The sequence below is a fragment of the Equus caballus genome, chromosome 18 (assembly GCF_041296265.1).
Source record: "Equus caballus isolate H_3958 breed thoroughbred chromosome 18, TB-T2T, whole genome shotgun sequence".
In the NCBI taxonomy this organism is placed as follows: domain Eukaryota; kingdom Metazoa; phylum Chordata; class Mammalia; order Perissodactyla; family Equidae; genus Equus; species Equus caballus.
The window spans coordinates 45,959,868-45,985,152 of record NC_091701.1 but is presented as its reverse complement, the minus strand read 5'-3'; the positions used below and the strand labels follow the sequence as shown (position 1 = coordinate 45,985,152).

The following is a 25,285-nucleotide window of genomic DNA, read 5'->3' as shown; positions in this document are numbered from 1 at the left end:
CAAAATGAAGAGATAATTTGAACATGTAATTCTTCCCCAAACCTACGAGGTGTTCTTGGACCCTACTTCCATCAATGGCCTTAAGGCAAAGAGAGATCCTGACTAGTGTTAAAGAATGAAACCATTTATACTCAAGAAACTCTTGGTAAAGTAATTCCTTGAATTCTAGGCAGCTGGCTGAATGTCTAAGTCTGAGAATGATTCATTACGCAGGAGGGATGCTGAAGATAACTAGGGAATGAAGTAGCTACTTACCCTGTAAAAGGGTGATTTGAGACTGGGATGGAGAGGGAGCAAAAAGTTTATTTTTTCCTATTTAGGACCTCAATATAGTTTTCTAATTTATTATATTTAATGTTATCTTTCAGGATGTATTAAAAAGTTTCCCTTCTGTCAAGTAAGTATAGAAGAAGGCAAAGGAAAGGTCTGGTGGAATCTTCGGAAAACCTGCTACAGCATTGTTGAACACAACTGGTTTGAGACTTTCATTGTCTTCATGATTCTTCTCAGTAGCGGTGCTTTGGTAAGTGAAATGCATCTTGGCAAGAATCAGGTTCTAGTGAAATAGCTTATTCTCCTAAAGAAATGTACACTGAGTTTAAGAAGTAAAGGTGGAAGTATATCTGTGCCTTGCAGAGCTTGGCACCCAGGACTGAACTATGCAAAATTCAGTACAAAATAAATCAGAACCATGAACAGCCAGATGGCATTTCTCATCTGGTGTTTATCTAACAGATGTTTTCCTCACTGATACAGCCATTTACAGACATTCTGTAACTGTGTTACCTTCCATGTCAAACACCATCCACTTCTCCCTAATAATCAAATTAGCATTTATGGACTAAAAGTATATTTCATTTTCTTTATGTCTAATCAATTTATTCTTCCAAAATAAACCAGATCATTCAGGGGAGTAATGTTGGAATAGACGAAGTCTATCCCTCGTTAACAGAAATTTCATTATTTTCTGAGCTCATATTACTTTTTAAAAGCATGTGTTTGTAGCAGTAATTGAGATAGAGATTTTGAGGTGAAAGGGCAGAGAAGGAAGCATACATCAAGTCAGTAAAGATATTGATATTTCCTTGCCAACATTTTCTGTTAGTTTTAGTTTTTAGATTTTGTCTGATGTTTGCTGTTTGTCTGATATTAGCCAATATTTATCCAATTATTGTTTTGTGCCCAGTATTATACTAAGAAATTTTATCAATTATTTAGGGGAGGCAAGCCATGCAAGTAAAATAAAAGTATTCTTGATTCACAGGCTTTTGAAGATATATACATTGAACAGCGAAAGACTATCAAAACCATGCTAGAATATGCTGACAAGGTCTTCACTTATATATTCATTCTGGAAATGCTTCTCAAATGGGTAGCTTATGGATTTCAAACATATTTCACTAATGCCTGGTGCTGGCTAGATTTCTTGATCGTTGATGTAAGTATTCTGAGTGATTTTTATGAAATTGTTTTTTTAAAAGGCAAGTTTGACTTTTCATGCATTTCTATGATTAAAATCTTGACTTTTGAGAACTTAGTTTCACTAAGCTGACATACTTATGCAACTATCTTTTTAAAAACTACAATAAATGCAAAAATGAGGAAAGTCTCATGGAAAATAGTAGTAGGATCCCTAAAAATGTGGACAGTGGTAAGGGAAAACACAGAGAGAGTTGTTCTATGCCACAAGCAGACAGCTCTTCTTTTTCTGAAAGTTAAGAACTTCAAGGTAAGGAATAGCTAAAAATCTGTGAATTGACAGATCTAAGCACTTAGCTTATTAACAGTTCAATTTAAAGAAAACATCTCCAGGAGGTAAAAACAAGACAAATTTGGGGCCAGGAATTGTGAGAATTGTACTTCAATCCCTTACTAGAGTGCATTACTAAATAATGTTAAAACAACCTATTTACTGTTTTCCTTCCACCTGATTCAACCATATAGCCACAGAGACAATAAAGTGCATTTCCATTCTTAAATCAGTAGTTAGATATCCCAGCAGCTAATCAGATATTTACCATGCAAAGAGTTAGATGTAGGAGGCCTGCTCTGAATGTGATTACCCTGGAGTGAGCAGTCATAGGAACGCTGCCAATAAGGAGGTCTGTCTGACTCGAAGCATGCTGTTTTATTCCAAGCCATGGAGAGGCACTGGGGCAAAATGACAGTCATCTGGTTCTTTGTCTTCTGTGATATTCCATTGCACAAGGTTTCACAGCCTCCCAACAAAGTCAGGTACTTTAAGTACCCTCTCTACTGTTTCCTAGCAATCATAAATCACTTTATTTTTAGCTCTCATAGTTGCCACTATGAATCAATGATTGCCCTATGTGTGCATTCATTCTTTTAATCATTTTTGACAAGTGTGGGCCTATCTAAATTCTACTCCCCCTTCTCCCACACATACGTTCTCATTATTCTATAACCAAAATGTGTTACCCACTTTGAGTTGAGAAGAAATATGCTGCCAAGTGGCTTTTAATGGACCAGAAATGACTTCCAATTTCTATGGTTCGTCTTTAATGAATAATAGAGATAAATCTCAATATTGTCCTGAAAAGCTATCTATAAAGAGAAATTTAATATTCTGACATTCTGCAACTGGAATGCACCTTAAAGAATATCTAGCCTTTATTCTAGAGAGTTTTCTGAACAGTTTATTCTAAACTGAAGCCTCAGTTTAAAGAATTGTCCTAAGATAGCACAACTACCTAGTACCAAAGCTGAGATTAGTATCCACATTTCCCGATTCTCAAATCAACGCTCCTTTACCTCATAGACTTCCTATCTAACTGCTACCAATATTATATGATATTTTCAGACTGTCCTTGGGGCCTAGCATTTATAATCTCCAGCTCCTCTTTGGAAGGATGGAACACTAAATACATTTAAGAATCTTCTCGGGTTCAAAAAGATTTTGTCATGATGAAGAACATTTACAAATGCGATAGAACTTCTCCAGAAAACTCTGAAATTTACTGAAATATGTACATTTACTGAAAAATGTACATTCATTGAAGTACTTGCTGCATTGTACTTTAAGTATTTCTGTGTATTTCCCCCATATAGGAGGTACAAATATGATGCAAAAATCTCTCAAGAGCTGGGGTTTTGTTTCATGTTTCTATCTTTAGACATCTAATATACATGCTTAGGTATCTATTGAATAATGTCAAAATGAGTAAATTAATGACAAAGAATAGTGCCCAAAAATTACTTCCCTAAATTAGTAGATTGGAACTGGGTACTTAAAGCTTTCTACCTTTGGGCAAGTTATGTTATTTTAAATGGGTCTATTTTCTTCTTTTTCTCACTGCAGGGGCTGAAATACATAAATTAATGTAACTTCAGAAAACAACTTGTTCTCAGACCACTGGGTACACTAAGCTAAAGTAAACGTAGAGTTAAAACAGTTTTTGAAAGTACAAGTAAAACATACTTCAAAGGGCTTCACAGTCCATCAGGTATATTGATGTAACAAACTAAACAGCCACAGAAAGCTTAAAAAAATAATAGAGGTAGAGGTGAAGACTTCAAACTAGAAGTATGCTTTGAAACCTCGAGAAATTTATCTAGGGAAAAAATGTAATCTCTTCAATTCTCTACCTGAAAGTAAAAGTAGATTGTAGTGGATTATCTGTCCAACCTCCTAACATTCAATCATTTATTCAGTAAATATTTTGAGCACCTAACAAGGGTCACATGCTATTGTAGCCAAAGGAGATATGAACAAGGCAGATCAGGCTCTGTTATGGTTTACACTCTATGGGAGATTGGAACAGACAGTAAAGAGGTAAACAAATGAAATCTGAAAATAAAATAAAGGCAGATGGTGATTACTGCTATGAAATAAAACAGGGTAATGGGCTAGAGAATGACTGCAGGGTAGGGAGCAGGAAGAGAGTATTAGCTAGTGTCTAGGGAATGTGTTTTTGGGGTGGTAAATGATGAGAAAGGGTGTCAGTCCGTTTGGGCTGCGCTAACAGAATACCATAGATTAAGTGACTTATAAACAACAGAAATTTATTTCTCACAGTTCTGGAAGCTGGGACGTCAAGATGCCAGCAGATTCGGTGTCTGTTGATAGCCACTTTCCTGGCTTATAGATGGCCTTCTTCTCACTGCGTCCTCACATGGAGGAACGGACAAGAGAGTTCTCAGGGTTCTCTGTTATAAGGGCACTAATCTCATTCATGAAGGCTCTGCCCTCATGACCTAATCACCTCCCACACCTCCAAATACTATCATATTCGCGATTAAGTTTCAACAAATGAATTTTGGGGGGACATAAACATTCAATCTATAACAATGGGCCAGTCATTCAAAGACCTGAGGGAATAGAAAAGAACAATCTGAAGGCCCTAAAGTGAGTATGCGCTGAGAACACTCAAGAGACAGAAAGAAAACTGTTGTGCATGTGTGTGATAAAACATGGGTGAGGGGGACAGAAACTGAGTTCAGAAAGCTTCCTAGAGGCCTGGTAAGAAGTTCATGTTTTACGGTAATTTATTATATATTGTACATATTATGTAATTTATTGTATATTGGTTATAGTTACAATGGGAAGCTTGCGGGGGGTGGCTGAGCAGGGATCTGATCTACTGTTTTAAAATGATCATGCGTGGCTTGGGGAAGGGACGACAAAGAGTGGAAGCGGGAAGATAAATTAGAAAGCTGTGTTAATATTCTAGGAAAGAGATGACTGTGTCTTAGATCAATTTAATGAGACTTACTGACAGACTGGATGTGTGTGGTGTGAAGAAAAGAGAGGATTCAACAAATAGATTTTCTTTCAACATGAACAAATGGATAGAGGATGAAGCCATTAACTGGAATGGGGAAGATCAGAAGAGCAGGTTTAACAGGGCAAGCAGATGGTAGTGGGAGAGGGATGAACTAAGTTTGAGATGCCTATTGGACATTCAAGAGTAGATGTTGAATTTTACAGGAGTCTTGAGCTCTGGAGAGATGCCAGGATCTGATTATGAATTTAGGAGTCATCAGAATATAGATGTCATTTGAAGCCATGAACCTCCTGGCTCATGAGCAGATCAGCTTACCTAGGCAGACAATGCAAGTTGACAAAGGAGCCCAGGCCAAACTCTGGGGACATGTCAACATTTAGAAGTTGGGCAAAAGAGAAGGAGCCAGTAAATTACATTGAGAAGTAGCAGTTAGAAGAAAAAGGAAAACAGAATATGCATGGTGTCACAGAAACCCAGAGAAGGGAGTTGAATTTTTCCAAAGCAGACATAATCAATTTCATCACAGGCTGCAAGGAGGTCAAGTGACATGAGTACTGAGAAATGACACTTATATTTGGAAAAAGGAAGTCACTGGTGTCATGAATAAGAGATGTCTCAGGGAAGTGATGGGGATAAAGTACTGGAAATATTAGAAAATTTGAGGAAGGAATCAAGATGAAGAGATAGAGAAAAGTGTGATAATTCAGGTTGGAATCAAGTAGGACAACTTAATCTGTGCCTTTGTCTGCCAGAATATTACACTACATGGACTAATTTTTCTGATTCTGTATGGTTATTGGTTTTTCCATCCAAAGGTCAAAAAGATACTGTCTTCATATAAAAACCAAATTACCCTACACTATAACTGTAGCAGCTATATTATAAATGCCATTGTTGGCCACACAATGAACTAAATACGTGATCATAATTCATTAAAAATAATTCAAATTTCTTGTCCTTATTAATTTTTGCAAATATGTCATCCCCAGGAAATGTCATATTATCATGACAACTTCAAATTTGATTCCAAATTATGCTAAGGTGCTGATGTGTTCAAAACACTGAATAAAAGATTGAACCATTGTGAAATATTTATTGCCCACAAGTGATTCCCACTTTATAGACGGCACAAGTTGCTGATGTGGTTGAAGTGAGATGCTTGATGTTTGCTGATCAGAAACTTTTTATGTTTGTTCAAGGGCCCCTTAGAATCCTCATCAGCCGCTCTGTTGAGGTGAACAAAATATGAGGTGATTCATACATGTATTTCCAATTGGCAGCAGCCTCTAGAATCTAGTGGTTCCTGCCTTAGTTCTTGACATTTATTCTTGACACATTGGCATCCTTAATAATGAAGCTAGGCCTGTTATTAGTATTGGTAATAGCACAATAAGATGCCTAGCACTTCCTAAGCACTTACTGTGGGAGTGGCACTAATTAAAAGCCTTACATAATAATAATGAAAATTAATAACCCTGACTTAATGTTTACTCTGCACAGTTGCTACTGAAAGCACTTTATATATGTTAACTCATTTAATCTTCAAAACTCTATGAGTTAGAAACTATAATTATTCTCATTATGCAGATGGGGAAACTAAGGCAAAGAAAGGTTAAGTTACTTGCCCAAGTTACAACAGCTAAGTGGCTATAAACTGGATTTTGCACCCAAGCAATCTGGCTCTGTTAACTATGCTCTTAATCCCTGCTTTACAAACCTTATTCTCAATATCTCTTTTTAATTATAAATTATTTACTCATCCTCTTAAGCATCCTGTGATCTAAGTCTTATTATTATCTCTATTTTGCTACTGAGGAAATGAGGTTTAGAGACGTCCTATAGCTAGTAGGCGGCAGAGCTAGCTCTACCTAACCTGCTCTTTGCTCCACATTTTGCAACAGTGCACAGACCTGTTTGAAATACTGTGTTGCCCCAGTCAGAGTTCCCACATTACAGTCCAAAGGTGGTTGCCTTCGATGGTGGTGAATGAATACAGTGAGATGCTGTGCTAATATGTACACACTTGCCTTGAATTTCAGTTGGAGCTCTTGTGGAGAGAATCAGATTAAATTAAAAGAACTTTGGGATAGGGGCTGGCCCCGTGGCCGAGTGGTTAAGTTCGCGCGCTCCGCTGCAGGCAGCCCAGTGTTTTGTTAGTTTGAATCGTGGGCGCAGACATAGCACTGCTCATCAAACCACGCTGAGGCAGCATCCCACATGCCACAACTAGAAGAACCCACAACGAAGAGTATACAACTATGTACCGGGGGGCTTTGGGGAGAAAAAGGAAAAAATAAAATCTTTTTTTTTTTTTAAAAAAAAAAGAACTTTGGGATAAAGTAACAGAATAACTTTAAACTGTTTGTCATTTCATCTCAATTTCTGATCTCTCTTCAGACATACTTCCACTTAGAGGCAGCATCCCACATGCCACAACTAGAAGAACCCACAGCGAAGAATATACAACTATGTACCGGGGGGCTTTGGGGAGAAAAAGGAAAAAATAAAATCTTTAGAAAAAAAAAAGAACTTTGGGATAAAGGAACAGAATAACTTTAAACTATTTGTCATTTCATCTCAATTTCTGATCTCTCTTCAGACATACTTCCACTTAAAAAGTATCGTATGTGCTTTGGTTTTTCCTGTAAATGCCTCCTAATAGGAATGATTCACTTTGTTCTTTTCTTGGAAGGATTTAATTCTCTTGTAGCGTTATCAATTTAGTAATAAGAAAAATTTCTCACTGGCCAGATTTTAGAAGATAATCCTATTAATTTAACAGCATAAAATTCTATGTTCCCTTCTTGAAAAAGTTATGACTTTTAGCACAAAGAGACTTTTAGTCTTTAATTCTGGTCTTTCCTTAAACCCCAACCCACATTTCTAATTGCTTCCTAGGTAATACTTACTGATACTCCTCCTGTCTGAGTACATTCATTATCTTTCCCCTCCAATCATGCATTTCTTCCTGAATTCCCTGTTTTGTCTGGTGGTGGTATATGTATGAAGCTAAGCCAAATGTCATCTTTGGCCTCTCCTCTTTCACCCCTCACAACCAATCAGTCACAAATTCTCCTCCATTTTTATCAACTAATAAGTGAATCGGGGTTCTGGACCCTCCTATTCAGCACCACACCAACACCACTATGACTAACTGGATCAAGCAATGGCTTACTAAATGGTCTCCCTGCCTCCAAGGAGACCTCGACAAATATCTCCTTTACAAAGATCCACATGGCTCTTTCTCTTCTTAAATGCCTTCTCATGGGAGACCATACCAACTCATCAGCCAGGATTCCAAATAGTGACAGTCAAGACAGATAATAAGGGTGCTCATATTTAATATTAACAACAACTAACCTTTGTCTTAATTCATTTAACCTTCACAAAACCACCGAGGCATCTACTGTTATGATCCCAATTTTGTAGATGAGGAAATTAAGGCACAGAGTAGTTACTTAGCTGTTAGAGGACTATATAACACACATTCGTTATACAAAAATGTCAAAAATAATTCCTATCTTTCCAAAAAAAAATTAAACCTGAGGATTGATTCATAATTATATACCCTATAAACAGTAGTAATCATGCTCACTATCAATCAGACCAGCACTTCAAGTATTTTCCCAGGGGTGTGTTTGATTAAGGATGACACATCCATTAAGAAAAATACTGTGATTTGTCTTTTCAGCATGAATAACATATAGTGTTATTTTGCTTTAATCATCTTGAAATTACTGAATTGTAGAATTTCAGACGAGGAAGTAAACTTGGAAATCATCTGATTCAAAGTCCTCATTTTTAAAAGACAATGGTGTTTGGATATTTACATGAAATTCCTGTGGAACCTGTGGCCTCTATTATCTCCAGCTTCCCACTGCCATGGGCAATACCATAATGACTGAGATGTTTGCTTTTATGGAAATTTGGAGCATTTTAAATTTTCCAATCATGCACAAAATTAAAGACAAATAAGCTGTAAAAGCCTAAGATAGAAGTAGAAGGAATGTCAAAGGCAAAGAGGCAGCCCTTGAGTTACAAACTCTCCTTATGTAAAAATGGACTCTCATTCCTGGCTGACATTGCATAGGAACTGCTCTTTACTTCTCACAGACACTGGATATCCTTCACTCCTTTCCTACCGTAAACCTTACCCATCCCAGAGGACCAAATCCTGCCGTCTCCAGTATCCCCGACCTCCCATCTTCACCAAGAGCCCTTTGCCACCACTTCCATGGCAGCTCTGTGCCTGGCCCTCACCACTACCTGAGCCCGTTTTCAGAAGTTGCCTAGCAGATAGGAAATAGGACTGTTATGGGATGGAAGTGAGGATGTGTGCATCTAGAAATCTGAAGCTCCAGGTGCGGATGCTCCAAGAAATATTGAGTTAGTCTACATGCTTTTTAAACTCTATGGTTCTGTTAAAGGAAAACCCGCAATTGCATGATGTGTTGTAGAGGCTTTGTGGTCTCAGAGGGAAACCAGCCACAATGTGGATTATTGTTTCTACCTTCTGACCTCTGTAGCAGATATAGATTTTACTCTATAAACTGTGAAGGTGTGTTATTCCATTGTGCTCTCCTGCAGGGCTGCAGAGGAGTTGATGAAGAAACTCAAAAGTGTCTAGCTTTCCTGTACAGAGACTTTCAATCAATTCTGTTTTTAGTGCCATCTGTAACCCACCCCCCCTTTTAGAGGCACTTGGTGTCTCCAGGTCCAGTGCCTTTTGAGAGGTCATTGCAACAATTTGCTCGCTTCTGCAGGCACTTGGATTTCTGCTGCTTCTGCTCCGCTGAGAAAGTAATCATTCCTGTGCTCTCCATAGTCCAGGATCATTTTTTAACTCTCCTCCTTGCTATCTCTTCTCGTATTCTCTTTGTTTGTATTCCTTTGCTTTCCTTCTAGTTTCACTAGGGAGTGTTAATAAATACGATGTTCCAACAGACAGATTAAAGGGAAAGTTTAGAGAGAATCTGTATGATGTTCTATTTGGTTAATGACAATTTTGTTACTGATTTGTAGCAGGTCTTTTCATATTAAGGAAGTTATTTTGTCACATGTGGTATGACTATTTTTCCTCTTTGGGCTTTAGTCTCTTGATTTTGTTCTTTCGTCATGTAGAAACTTTTCACGTTGATTCAGTCAACTTTAGCAGTCTTTTTTCCTTCGTGGTTCTTCTAATGCTTCTGAAGACCATTACACTCCAAGATTATTAAAACATTTTCTCATGTTTTTTCCCAATTTTATAGGTTGCATTTTATTTGTATCTTCATTCATTTTCATTTTATGTTTTAATTTTTGATCAATCTGGAGCTTATTTCCGTGTAAGTTGTGAGGTGAGGCTCCGATATTATTTTCCTCAAAATGGTTTCTCACTTGTTTTTCTCACCTCTCATTTAAAATCCTACTACTATCTACATGCTAAATCTCGATAAGTCTTGGGTCTATTTTGGACTTTATTGTTTCTCATTCATTTCTTTGTCTGCTAACAAGACAGTTTTAATAATTGCAGATTTAGAAATGGTTTAGTATCAGGTGGGATTTGTCCTCTCTGATTGCTCTTCTTCTTGAAACAATCATATTTTAGATTCTACTCATACTTATATTTTTTCCATGTTAGTGTTTTAGAGTTGGTGTAGTTCCAAAAGACTCTTACACAAACTTTTTAAAAAATTAATATGAAAACATATGTTAGCACCTAAAACAATTATATAATTATTTATAACAGTTTTTCACTTTATCCCTTTGGGTTTTTTGAGGTCAACAATAGCGAATAATGACTTCTTCCACTTCCCTAATTCTTATAGCTCTTATTTCTTTTTCCAGAAAGTGTTAAATGATAACATTGGTAGTGAGCATATTCTTTTATTTCTGGTTTTGCTGGGAAAGCCTCTAGAGTTTGCCATCAAAAATTATGCAGGCTTTTGAATTGAAACGTATCATCCGAGTGTATAGAGGTGATTGTATGGTTTTTATCTTTTAACTGTTTATATTAAATTCAAAGAAATTATCTTTAGCCCTTTTTCTTTGGTGAGGAAGATTGGCCCTGAGCTAATATCTGTTGCCAATCTTCCTCTTTTTGCTTGCGGAAGATTGTCACTGAGCTAACATCTGTGTCAATCCTCCTCTATTTTGTTTCTGGGATGCCTCCACCATGTGGCTTGATGAGTGGTGTGTAGGTTCATGCCAGGGATACATGCCCGTGAAACCTGGGCCGGGAAAGCGGAACGCATGAACTTAACCACTATGCCACTGGACCAGCCCCTTTTGAGCCATTTTTAAGGGAAGTAACTCATGTCACTTGGTTCATTAAGCAATCACAGCACTCCCAGGGTCTTCTTCAGAATCATCAGTTCCCTCCCTGCATTATTCCTTTCTTTCTCAGTCTCAGCTGCAATAGGGATGTGGAAAGGCATGGATGACAACTGAACCACCTCCTAAACCTCTGGCACAGACAGTTCCATATATTTGCTGTGGAGTGAGGTACCTAGAGTCATGTAAATTTGTACTGAAAATTCAGTTTTTGGCAAAGGGCTTCTCTTACACTTTGCACATATTGGCAAGAGTCCCTTTTGTGTTTAGCACAAAAGAAATGAGGATTAAAACGTTGTGTACTGAAAGGTTGGGGACAAGTTTACTGAGATGGAAAACACACTGGACTAGAAAACAGAAAACCTAAATTCCAGTTATGTGTTTTTCCTTTCTCCCTTTTCTTGGACTAGTCATCTGACCACTCTGAGACAGAGATAATGAGTGAAAAACACCAATATGAATTGTACAGCACCCTACCAATGTAGAACGTTATCTTCACATTTTAACTATATTGCAAATCTTTAAAATTATTTATTTCAAATTCACCTTTAAAGCAGATTGTTCTTCACATTAGTCAACTCATGAAAGTGAGTTTTGCCCTACACAAAATTATATGAGCTCCATTAAAAGCAGGGCAGCTCACCAACGCCCCGCTTCTCTAGCACATGCAGAGCCACCGAGTGTGGGATGGTTATGTGTGAGTGGTGCCTCTCATGCTTGAACCCACAACTTCCTATCCTTCCAGCGCCCCCTAGGTCTGGACATTACCTTTCTTTTACTTTCAAAGCATAAGCTTCTTTACTTCAGGGTCTTGAGAAATTTGCATCCACTTCCCTTTAAAATGCCCAGGTCTCAAATAAAGGGCTTGGTTGGGAAGATGAGGCAAATCTTCAGAAAGCAGCTTCAGAAACATAAAGAAGCTGTTAAGGCCTCCTGAGGCAAAGGAGCACAGAGCACAGAAGCCTGAACATCCTCTAATAACCTGACCCATCTCACCAGCTTTCTGTAGCAGCGAACACTAGACGGAAATGAACAGCTCAATAAATTATCCTGCGTGAGTCATGCTTAAATTCAAGTCATTTATTTTTCTGGTCAATTCTGTGAGATGTATACTAAATTAAACTTTGAGGCGACCGTGGCTCCGTTTGCCTTTAAAGCCTAGGTTCTGGTATCACCCTTTATACCACGTGTTTTGGGGCAGATCATTGTTTTCCTCCCATCTTACAAGATTGTTGGGAGGGTTCAGTTTGATCCATTTTCAATAGCCCTTTTCACAAAAAATTAAGCCCTAAAGCCCTTAAGCCATCCAGTGGATGTAATGAATTAACTTCTCTCCTATGCATCAAGGAAAGCACTAAGTTCCCTACAATCCTTGCAAGAATTGAGAAGATAGTCACTCAAATCATTTTCTGTGTTTTGTGGTTCCGATGAGGAAAGAATTTTTGATAGTGGATCCAAAATGTTAGGATATGGTTTTGAAGTCAGAACACTTGTGTTCAAGCCCCAACTCCACCTGTTATTACCTGTGCATCTTTTTTGTTTTTTGAAAGGAGGGGAGGGGACTCAACTTCCTCACCAGAGAAAAGGTAATACTAATAATACCCACTTTTTAAGATTTATACATGTAAGTCCCTTAGAGCAGAACCTAACATAGAGGAAATTTTCAACAAATGTTAATATATTGAAGGAAAATCAAAGCAAATAAAAGTGACTTCCTCCCAAAAAAGGGCATATCCTCTTTAATCTTTCATACATTTAAGTAAAATTTAGCATATGTGTAAATATCAGAAAGATGTATTATCACTCTGAATGAGAGGTACTGTATTATAAATCATGAATTCAATAGTTTAGATAAAAATTTCATTGTTACTATGAAACTACAACGTGGTCTGATAAAATGTTTCCCCAGGTAAAATTTTCCCCTTATTTATTTATCCAACACATATTGACTAAAGCATATTCAACTAGACAGTTTTAGGCACACTAAGAGAAGCATGTTTCATCCTAGTCCGTAAAAAGCTTATGTGACCCAGAAGGGGAGAGAAGATATTAAACCAATTGATTCTATTACATGGTAAATGCCTCCAATATGCATAACCAAGATACTACGTAAATTCAAGAGAGAAACACGATTTCTAATGAAATGAAAGATGGCTTTTGAACCATGTCCTGAATCATCAGTGGTATACACACAGGTCGAAAAGGGCTTCATGGGGTGAAATATCTACCTGGAGGGGTTTACAAATGTTTATTAAAAATTGACAAGGACTCCAGTTTCACTGATAAGAAAAGCAATAGTAGGAGATGAGGCTGGAAATGTGAGATGACCCCACCATGTGGAAGATGGAGGCTGCCCAGACATGTCCGAAGTTTTATTTGGTTGGCACTAAAGAACAGACACCCTGTGCTATGCCTTGAGTCAACAGTTTATTTCTTGGTGGGCCAATTAATATTTTTTCCTTTTGTAGGTTTCTTTGGTCAGCTTGGCAGCCAATGCTCTTGGGTACTCAGAACTTGGCGCCATCAAATCCCTAAGGACACTAAGAGCTCTAAGACCTCTAAGAGCTTTATCCCGCTTTGAAGGCATGAGGGTAAGAAGAATGAAAGTTCTCTGATGATTTATGACAAAATGTAGGTAATGATTTAGATACAGAGGGGTGCCACACTCTTCTTATATTTATTTCATAGACTGTAGAATTTCAGAGCAGGAATCCTGGAGATCACTAAGCCCAGTCTCTTGAAACTGAGATTTATTTCAACAGGCCCTCAGAAATTGTGGCAGAGCTAGGACTAGAATCCAGATGTGATGAGAGTTCAAGGATGTTTCCACAACATCCAAAAATTGTGTGCTGCCATTTATTTCCTTTCATTGCTTATACACTTTAAAGTGACTATTTACTACTGACATTTATCCTAGGAGGGGTTTTCCTTCCTCTACACAGGTAGTCGGATTCCTCCAAAAATACTGACAATGAATGAAAGTTAAAATAGTTTTTGTGTGCTTTATTTCTTCAGTTAATATCAGTAATAAAAATAGTTGTACAAGAAAACAACACTGAATTGTAGCCTCTGACAAAATCTATATATCCTAAGCAACCAAAGTAGGGGGTGAGGATAATTAATGAAGCATCACGGGTAACCTGTAGGGTTTGTTGTATGGACTCCCTTTGAAGTGAGCATTCTGAATAAGGTTCACTTTTTCCATAGTCCTTGTATTTTCTCCTCCAACTCTCTTCCTAAGTGTATATTTTATGCATCTAAATAAAAAGTATGCAACTATATGGATACACACCCCCTGGCCACACCCCCTCAAAATACTATTTAACACAAAGGCCAGCTTTGTTTAATCCAGCTTGCAAATGTACATGGATATTGAATTTTTTCTAGGCCATAAACCCTTTATGTCAGGAGGTAGATTGGGCAATAAAAACACTCAGACTTGACTTCAAGATTCACGCTTTAATTCAGTTATATGGCAGAAGTAACATTCCAGCTATAAAATATGGTAAAATGTATCATGCATTTATTTGATGATAAGAAAACTGGGAAGGTCATTTTAAACAAATTTTAGTAGCCAAAAAGTCTGGTAGGTATAATATGTATGACTTCTAAACAAAAATTCAAGCAGCGTATGAAATTTTTATAATTTTGAATTTCAGGTTTTGATGTCATTTTAAAATTCTTTGGTGTTCATTTCTAAAATAATGTTTACAATATTTTCAAATAAAACAATAGTTTAATTTAATATAAGTGCTTAACAAAATAGTCCAATATGAACCAGATTAAATTAGATTTAAAAAGATACTGTTGGCTTCTCTAGAGATTTCAAAATACATCTTAATCTCTTCTGCATTTAATTAGAGAGAAGGTGACTGAATTTCTCCTTCATGAAATAGGTCAGCCTTGGTTGGTGAAGTAACATGTGCCCCAAAGTGAACATTTAAGAGATTTGGAATAAAATGATGCAGACGTATTCTGTATTTTCATGTCCAGGGATAAATTCCACCTCATTTCCTAATTTAATATACTTTCTTTAAATTTGATTTTACCAATGGGGGAAAAAAATGGACCATGTAAATTCCTAATCCTATTCTTCATACTCATGAAAAGTTAACTTCATCTGAGGATACAAATTTAAGGCATTATTAATACTTTGTGAAGGGTTTGTTTAACGATGTTTTTCAAATCATTTATCATTCATTAACACCACTGAAAATTAAAATGTTTTGCTGAATGATGAATTTCTTCTGTTGATATTTAATGCATCTTTTTTTTTCTTTTTTCCCCAGCATACATTTTCTGACTCCATCTTACTGTATCAGGTTTTTGTTTATTTCTTTTCGTGCTTTGGCACATTTTGCTTTCCTTAAATCCTTTAGCTCTTTAGTTGTGTCACTGTTTGTTTTCCCTTATCAAATATGTCCTAGAAAATATCAGAAGAAACAACCTGTCCACCTAAATTTTTATTTATCTCTTTTCACACCCATTTTACTGTTAACTAAATGAAAGGAATGGTTCCCAGTTTAACAATTTGTAAGCTGCCTTGTCCTCCTTTCCTCTTCCAGGTGGTTGTGAATGCTCTTGTGGGAGCCATTCCCTCTATTATGAATGTGCTGTTGGTTTGTCTCATCTTCTGGCTGATCTTTAGCATCATGGGTGTGAATTTGTTTGCTGGCAAGTTCTACCACTGTGTTAACACAACAACGGGTAACATGTTTGAAGTTAAAGAAGTCAACAATTTGAGTGATTGTCAGGCTCTTGGCAAGCAAGCTCGGTGGAAAAACGTGAAAGTAAACTTTGATAATGTTGGTGCTGGCTATCTCGCATTGCTTCAAGTGGTAAGTGGCTACTGTATGAGTTTTGAAAATGTTTTCATAATGTTTCAAGTAAGATCATTTATCTGATGTTCTTTGCTTGAATGATTCATATCTGACACTACAAAAGGAGTTGATGTTAACACCTATACTATTAGCTTGACTTGACTGTAAAGAAGATGTTTTGCAGTTATTTTATAATGTGTTTTCCCCAGTGTTCAGCTTTTAGTATGTTTTAAGTGATTTTATATTTCTGCTTCCTGTTTTTTCTTGTCGTATTATTGAGCGCTATTGTGCTATTACCATTTTTAGTTTTTTGTAGCAATCGTTGTCAAAGGAGCAATTTTATGTATTAAAGTAACAATGTATATATTGTAGTGATGAATTAAATGTATGATTATTAGCCGGATAATTAATTTTACCAACATCTAAGGAGTACGGTTCTACTATGTGTGGATAGGCAAATCTTACACCGTGGATTTCAAAATGTGTGATGTTTAATAATTTTGACTTAATGGAAAGTATATTAACTAATTGATAATTAGTTAATGAAAATGATTGAGTTGTGTTTAAACACACCATAGGTTTGAATCATAGAGCTTACCTTTTGGTATGAAAGGGATTTGAGACTGAAATGGGAGTTTCATGAATCAAGCATCTAGTTAAACCTTAGTGGAGAAAAAAATAGAATACCTTCCAAGAAAAACAAAGAGAACGAGTTCCAGACTCTACGTAAGACTTAGCTTTATTTCGGTTTCATTTCTTCTTTCAATTCATTTGAGTGTCTTTATAGAAAATTTCATAATAGTGTACAAAAAGTTATTTGTAATAACACTATCAGATTTTCATGTGGTAAAATGCATACTCTTGGATTAGGCTTTTATGCAGAATTCAAATATATGTTGTTACAGGCCACATTTAAAGGCTGGATGGATATTATGTATGCAGCTGTTGACTCACGAGATGTAAGTATCACTGATATTATTTATAGCTACTAGATTTTCCATAGTGAACATTGTGATAATGCAACTGAAAGGCTCAGAATTTTATATTAGATGCAATCAGAACATTTACAATTGCATATAGAAATGATCTTTTTTAAGCCAATACACTTTGATATAAATGATAATTTGGTTAACATATGCCTATTATAAAATATATATCTAATATGAAAGGATATCTAACTTTATGGATCAGAAGATATCAGATTGGTCCAGTAAATGAGATTCTTAAGGTTGGGAAAACTGCTCAGTGGGGAAATGACTTGTCTATCCCTGTCCCTGGAAAGAATGATCAACCAGAGTCTGTGAAGCAGCTTCCAAAAATATCATGAAAGAAGCAAGCAAGTTTCAGGGAAACTCAATTTTGAAAATAGGAATAAAAATAATTCTTCAGAACATATCTGTTCATTCTGAATTTTCCTCTTAGAAGTTGATGTTCTGTTATTAAAGCCATATCTCCAAGAGCCAGAATTTCCAAACCCAAATTGAAAATTTTGCAAAAAATTTATAATAAGACTAATAATAAGTTCAAAATCTTTGCCTTGCTTATACTGCTGTTATTTACTCTAAAGAATATGCACAGGTAAGCCACAATGGGAAAACAGATTCAAGAACAATCATAAAAATGGAAACTTTCATTACTAGATCATAGTAATTTGAAAACAGAATTGTTTTTCAGAACAATATCTCAGAGCAAGGCAAAAATAGCTCTATATTAACTAACAACACACGAAATGTTCATTTAGTTTAAGTATTTATTGTGTTTTAAAATATTATTTAATATTTTCAATGTTATTTAGGTTAAACTTCAGCCTGTATATGAAGAAAATCTGTATATGTATTTATACTTTGTCATCTTTATCATCTTTGGGTCATTCTTCACTCTGAATCTATTCATTGGTGTCATCATAGATAACTTCAACCAACAGAAAAAGAAGATAAGTATTCCTCAGCTCTCACATTTCTCCATTCTGAGGTTCTGTCTGTTATACATCCAAATAACCAGGATACTCGGAGTCATGACAGACTTAGATCATTTTTGTATTTTCTTCCATTCGCTATGTGGTCAGTTCAGCTCAGAGGATTCCGGCCTCTAGTCAGTGGTTTTTCTCCAGGTTCATCCTCTGCAGATCTGCTACAGTGTCTTTCTGACCCAAAAATGTGACCATTGCTTCAAAACATCCAGTGGCCCTCCAATGCTTTCTCCTTGCTTACAGAGCCTTTCAGGAACTAATCTCCACTGAGTTTTCCAGCTTCCTCTTGTCTCACACCACATTTTCTAAATCTACTTCCTTACTCCTCAGTCACCACCCACCCACCATCAACACCATCACTTGCCACACACACAGCTACATGGATTTTCTGCCCTTTTCTGAAAAAGTCATGCTCTCTTACCTCCATGACTTTACGTAGGATATTTTCTCTTCCTGGAATGCTTTACCTAGCAAACACTGACTCATCCTTTAAGGTCTAGTTTAAGGGTACGCTACTATATCAAGCCCATTTCTGAGTCTCGGAATCTATTGTTATCTCTGCAGTGCATTTTTTGTTTTTGCATAAAACACTGTGTCGTATATCTATGCAACTCTGATATCAGGTACATTGTCTAGCACACAGAAGTGCTCAAAAATTGTTGAATAAGGAAGTAAAACTGTCAACAGTGAAGTGGATTAAGAAAACATTGTTTTCTTTCATGAAAATATATGAGACCCCTGAGCCTCCGTCTAAGCATAATATAATCAAATTAGGATCCTGTACTAATCAGAGTTTTATGTGATTATGGGTTTTACATGATATTAAAGTACTCAGAATTCCCCATAAATGGGAAAAGCAGAATAAATCTATATGAAGCAGGATAATATCCATTTAAAACTTAAGAAAGCATTAAAGGAAAGACTCGAATATTTTTGTACAAGTGCTGTCATAACACATATCTAGGTTGTAACCAGTTTTATACTATGTCTTTACTTTGGAGGTCAAGACATCTTTATGACAGAGGAACAGAAAAAATATTACAACGCAATGAAGAAACTCGGGTCCAAGAAACCTCAGAAACCCATACCTCGGCCAAGAGTAAGAATTACTTATTTTATTTAACATTCCAAAGTCCTATTTGCATATATTGAAATTGGGCAGTGCCCTGGATCAGAACATATTGGGTGATGTCACCAAGATATAATATGCCATAATTGTAAAGCTCATATGTGTGACACAGTTCACAACTGCTACTTGCAATAAGAATTACTAAATTCTTTAAAAAGAGGCAATGTTCTTTACAGTTTGTCAGTTGAAAATTTCCAACTCAGGGTTCCCAATAACTGCATGCTTCATGCTCCTGCTGCCACCTACTGCCACCAACAGTGAACCCAGTTCCTGCTCCTCTGGTCTTGCTAAATGGCACCCTCTTGTCCTTTTAAATAGATGGAGTTTTCCAGACTTCCCATCTTACTCCCATGGCCTCCCTCTATGCTGTTTGTTCTCTCTATTTTTATGACTAGAAAATATTCTTAATCTTTTTAGAAAGGAAAAAGCTGTCATCAAAGTAATTTGTTTCACCAAATACGCAAAAAAGAAAAAGACTTATTCAGAATGCATACTCTGTAGAGCTTCATTATAACGGAAAGACATTACAATGGTAGATTATGTACTCTAAGTCATCTATCCTCTTAGATGGGTAAGGAATAAGGAAACTGAGGCCCAAAGAAGGTGAATATCATACCCAAAGTTACAAAGCCTGTGATTGCCAGAACTGGGACTTGACAAAATCTCGTGAATCATAAATGACTTCACTTTATCATACATATATATATATATATTTTTTTAAGATTGGCACCTGAACTAATATCTGTTGCCAATCTTTTTTTTGTTCCTTCTCCTCAAAGTCCCCCAGTACAGAGCTACATATTGTAGCCAGCATCTGAACTGGCAAAACCCTGGGCTGGTGAAGCAGAGTGCATGAACTTAACCACTTGGCCATTGGGCCGGCCCTCACTTTACCACATTTTTCAGAGTAGTTGAAGTTGGGTAGGGAATGGGAGGGAGGAGGAAAGACAGGGTACACAAAATGGCATAAACCTGTTTTACTGAAGGAGATTTAAACAGAATAGTTAGAAGAGGTAGAATTAAATGGAAGATGGCTGACATATTTTGAGAGAGAAAGAGATGGAAGATATAAATCAAAATTCCTTAAGTATTGATAAATGAATAGGGGAATTCATCCATCTAAAAGTCTGTCTGTATTAACCTACTTTGTAAATCTTCATTATTAGTTGCCATTATTTTTTGTGAAAATTATCATAGATATTAAAATCAAGCAAAGTCCATGCATATTATCAGCCAGTTGCCACCAATTTATCAATTTATGTCCTATTCAGTTTTGCCTTCCTATGGGACCTATATAAACCAATTATGTTTCATTCTTGTCATATGACTTTTCATTTCTTTCTCTTTTTTTAACATGCAGAGAAATGGAACACACCGAATTGTCTAGGATAATGTGAGAAGGGTGCACGGCCATAGGTCAAAGGACTTCGTCTGAAGTTTTCCTGGGACATTATTTATGAAATACGCATATTAACCTCCTTTCTCCTCTCTGTTTTTCTAGAACAAATTCCAAGGTATGGTCTTTGATTTTGTAACCAGACAAGTCTTTGATATTGGCATCATGATCCTCATCTGCCTCAACATGGTCACCATGATGGTGGAAACTGATGACCAGAGCAAGTATATGACTCAAGTTTTGTACTGGATCAACCTTGTGTTCATTATCTTGTTCACTGGAGAATTTGTGCTGAAGTTTATCTCCCTCAGATGTTACTACTTCACCATAGGCTGGAACATCTTTGATTTTGTGGTAGTGATTCTCTCCATTGTAGGTAAGAATGGTTTAATTACAGAGAAGTGCCGTTGTAAGAAAAAGCTCCCCAAGTTCTGACAGCTGTGTAACATGGAAATTAGATTGAGAATCATAAGGTTTGTAGATCTAGAGTTTACCATTCTTGTTCATTTTCCTCTAACTGAAGAAGGTCAGTGTTCAAAAATAGAAAACAATGTATTTGGAGATTTCAGAAATAATCCTTGTAATTAAGATAACTATTCATAGTAACTGAGTATACATAATCTCAAATTGTTACACCATTATGTGAGATTATTTAATTTGTTGGATTTTGTGAAAATCTATATTGATTTATGACATTATACAATTATTAAATAACTTTGTAATCTTTAATTGCTAATATTAAGGGGTGGATCCAAATATTTATTAAAGGTTTATATTCATAACAAATTTGTTGTTTTCATAGACCTTGCAAAGAAAAGCACTGTTTAGCTGTTTTCTGTATTTTTCCATAGGTATGTTTCTGGCTGAGATGATAGAGAAATATTTTGTGTCTCCGACCCTGTTCCGAGTGATCCGTCTTGCCAGGATTGGCCGAATCCTACGTCTCATCAAAGGAGCTAAGGGGATCCGCACGCTGCTCTTTGCTCTGATGATGTCCCTTCCTGCGTTGTTTAACATCGGCCTCCTGCTCTTCCTGGTCATGTTCATCTACGCCATCTTTGGAATGTCCAACTTTGCGTATGTTAAAAAGGAAGCTGGAATTGATGACATGTTCAACTTCGAAACTTTCGGCAACAGCATGATCTGCCTGTTCCAAATTACCACCTCTGCTGGCTGGGATGGATTGCTAGCACCTATTCTCAACAGTGCACCACCCGATTGTGACCCTGACGCAATTCACCCTGGAAGCTCAGTTAAGGGAGACTGTGGGAACCCATCTGTTGGGATTTTCTTTTTTGTCAGTTACATCATCATATCATTTCTGGTTGTGGTGAACATGTACATCGCCGTCATTCTGGAGAACTTCAGTGTTGCTACTGAGGAAAGTGCAGAGCCCCTGAGTGAGGATGACTTTGAGATGTTCTACGAGGTTTGGGAGAAGTTTGATCCTGATGCCACTCAGTTTATAGAGTTCTCCAAGCTCTCTGATTTTGCAGCTGCCCTGGATCCTCCTCTTCTCATAGCAAAACCAAACAAAGTCCAGCTCATTGCCATGGACCTGCCCATGGTCAGTGGGGACCGGATCCATTGCCTTGACATTTTATTTGCCTTTACAAAGCGTGTTTTGGGTGAGAGTGGAGAGATGGATGCCCTTCGAATACAGATGGAAGATCGGTTCATGGCATCAAACCCCTCCAAAGTCTCCTATGAGCCCATCACAACCACTTTGAAACGCAAACAAGAGGAGGTGTCTGCTGCTATCATTCAGCGTAATTTCAGATGTTATCTTTTAAGGCAAAGGTTAAAAAAAGTATTAAATAAATGCAAGACAGAGGAAATCAAAGGGAGGATTGACTTACCTATAAAAGATGACATGATTATTGACAAATTGAATGGGAACTCCACTCCAGAAAAAACAGATGGAAGTTCCTCTACCACCTCTCCTCCTTCCTATGACAGTGTAACAAAGCCAGACAAAGAGAAGTTTGAGAAAGACAAAGCAGAAAAAGAAAGCAAAGGGAAAGAAGTCAGGGAGAATCAAAAGTAAAAAGAAACAAAGAATTATCTTTGTGATCAATTGTTTACAGCCTATGAAGGTAAAGTCTATGTGTCAACTGGACTCCCAGGGGAGGTCTATGCCAAACTGACTGTTTCAACACATACTCATGGTCAGTGCCTATAACAAGACAGTGACCTCTCCGTCACTACAACTCTGTGAGTCAGGGTATCAATATGGACAAGAGGTTGCTGTTTTCATTACCAGCTGACACTGCTGAGGAGAAACTCAATGGTTACCTAAACTGTAGGATAGTTGTGCAAAGTGATCGTTACAACTACACCAAACACCTTTAGTACAGTACTTGCATCCACTCTATTTTTAACTTCCACATCTGCCATATTTTTACAAAATTTGTTCTAGTGGATTTCCCTGGTCCCTAATTCGTAGTTTATTCATAATTCTATGTCACTATTTTTGTAAATGAGGTTTAAGTTGAGAAAAAAGTATTTAAGAGCCCCATGTTCCTACTCTACAAATAATTAGACAAATGTGTTTTGCCCAAGAGATGAAATTCTTGATCAAAACCAGAAAAAATTCTAATGTCAACAATTTGGGATACTTTCATTTTCTAGGCTACTTTAATTTTCAGAGTATTTTAGTCTGTTATGTTTGTTTATATCTGAAGAGTTATGTGCCTGTAAGTCTCCTCTAATTTTTAAAGGATTATTTTTATGCAATGTATTCTGTTTCAGCAAGTGCAAATTTTATTCTAAGTTCCAGAGTGCTATATGTAGTTTTGTTAAATGCTTTCCAAAAAAGGTAATCCAATAAATCTGTTCTAGAAAATTATATCTAAAAGATCACCTTAGAATCGCTGTTCCCTTTCTGCTGCAATATTGCTTTGCCACCTTCTGCCCTCAGCAAAGCTGACATTCAATGTCAATTAAACACCCTCTGTTATGTAAATAGTTATTTTACCCTGTGGTGCATGTTTGGGCAAATATATATAGAGATTTATATATATATATGTGTGTTTATATATATATAAATATATATATGGCCTGATAAACAAGTTCTATTAAATCAAATATGTACCACAGTATATATGTCTTTTGCGAGCTTCCAACAGGGATGTATCCTGTACCATTCATTAAACATAAATAGTTTGAAGACTATCACTAATGCATGTTAATATTGCCTATGCTGCTCTATTTTACTCAATCTATTCTTCACAGGTCTTGGTTAGAAGAAGTCACATGTTGGTGATAGAGTGAATTCAACCAGCTCTATGTCTAGTATGTCAAGCAAAATAGCTTGCAGTTATTTAAAAGCACCTTTACTTTTGTATTTTTAATTTGACTTGAGTGTCATATGGTGTCTCTCTAGATTTCAAGGAAACACACTGCGTAATGCCTATTGTCAAAGCCTATACTCCATATTCTCCTGAAAATATGTCCAAAACTTAACTATACATAATGTAAAAATATGATCAATTTTATTTGTTGCATTTTGTACATAAGAAAATTATTTTCAGGTTGATGACATGCCAATTTATTTTACTTTATGCTTTTGCTTTTTATTTTCAATCACAACTCCAAACTTTTGAATCCATAATACTTTTCAATGGATAATTTCCTAAAATAAAAGTTAGACAATGGGTTTTGTGGATTTCTTTGCTATAATATATTTTCTACCATTCCCATAGGAGATACATTGGTCAAAAATTCAAACCTAGACCATTTTCTACCAACTGTGGTTGCCTCTATATAACCCTTTATTCATGGAAGGTTTTTTTTTAAAACTCAACTTTTGTAGTATTTGCTTATGCAGACTAGTCTTATTTTTTTAATTCCTGCTGCACTAAAGCTATCAGAGATAAAACACGGGCTTTGTCCTTTTCAGCCATGAACAAAGTGGCAAAGTTGTGCAATTACCTAACATGATATAAATTCTTGTTTTTTGCACAAACCGAAAGTTTAACATTAATTCCTTTTACAAAACTATCTACTTGTAGTGTCTTGATGAGCTGCATGCAGGAAATTGCTATTACTAAAAAGAATGGTGAGCTACGTCATTATTGAGCCAAAAGAATAAATATTTCATTTTTTATTGCATTTAATTTCTTGGCTTCTGTTTTTCTTTATTGTTGGAAGTTTAAAATACACATAATTAATGAAACCTGTACTTGATCTGACATTTGTATACATAAAAGTTCACATGAATTTTATAACAACCTAGTGTATGATACACCAACAGTACTACAGAATAAAGGCTATTAAAAGCAGTTTTTGTGAACTTTTGTGTGTGCAAAGGATCAAGTCCATATGCTCCAACTTGCAGGTTCAATAACAGTAACAGTAGCATCTACAGTGGTTGTCAATTTCAGTTAATTCCCTTGGCTGTAAACATTTTAATCTCAGCTCCTCTCAATGTAATTAATGCCACCACCAAATTTCTTGCTAGTTAATAAATGTCACATATTTTGTTACTTAAATGCATTTTATGAACTCCTATTTGCACATGAAGTTTTAACAATGCAGAGATTGAGAATTTATATTAACATTTTTTTTCAGGATCCCTTGGAGTTATGTCAGGTCAAAACCAAACATTTATTCTCAGTGGGAAACTTTAGTTATAATGTATATTTTTTTGAAGATGGATAGGGTCTACATATGCATTTTGGAATTTCCCTGACATAAACAATATAAGGTGACCTCCTTGGAATTCATTGGCTTCTTTCTGCTCAAGTCAATTTTCAGATCTCACCAACACCACAGTGAAGTCAAGTATTACTTTGCAAAATCCTTAGCCTTTTTATGCATCTTATTATATAATCATTAGCCAAGCAATTTATTAATTGATATGCATTACATCTAAATGATCCTCTTCTAAAACAATCAGAAGAGGCTTCAGTT

At 36.3% G+C, this 25,285-nt stretch overlaps 1 protein-coding gene across 12 annotated transcripts in view; it reads left to right on the top strand.

The window, feature by feature from the left end:
* The window catches only part of SCN3A (sodium voltage-gated channel alpha subunit 3), a 115,762-nt gene extending 91,273 nt beyond the window's left edge, over window positions 1–24,489 (top strand). For all 12 annotated transcript variants that reach the window (XM_023623057.2, XM_070241973.1, XM_023623054.2 and 9 more), the window contains 9 exons: window positions 369–523; window positions 1,265–1,438; window positions 13,526–13,648; window positions 15,623–15,895; window positions 16,783–16,836; window positions 17,673–17,810; window positions 18,841–18,945; window positions 20,477–20,747; window positions 21,223–24,489. In XM_023623057.2, the coding sequence (XP_023478825.1) occupies window positions 369–523; window positions 1,265–1,438; window positions 13,526–13,648; window positions 15,623–15,895; window positions 16,783–16,836; window positions 17,673–17,810; window positions 18,841–18,945; window positions 20,477–20,747; window positions 21,223–22,418 (2,489 nt within the window). In that variant the 3' untranslated portion in view covers window positions 22,419–24,489. The remainder of the gene's footprint in view (window positions 1–368; window positions 524–1,264; window positions 1,439–13,525; window positions 13,649–15,622; window positions 15,896–16,782; window positions 16,837–17,672; window positions 17,811–18,840; window positions 18,946–20,476; window positions 20,748–21,222) is intronic.
* Window positions 24,490–25,285: the final 796 nt, after the last annotated feature.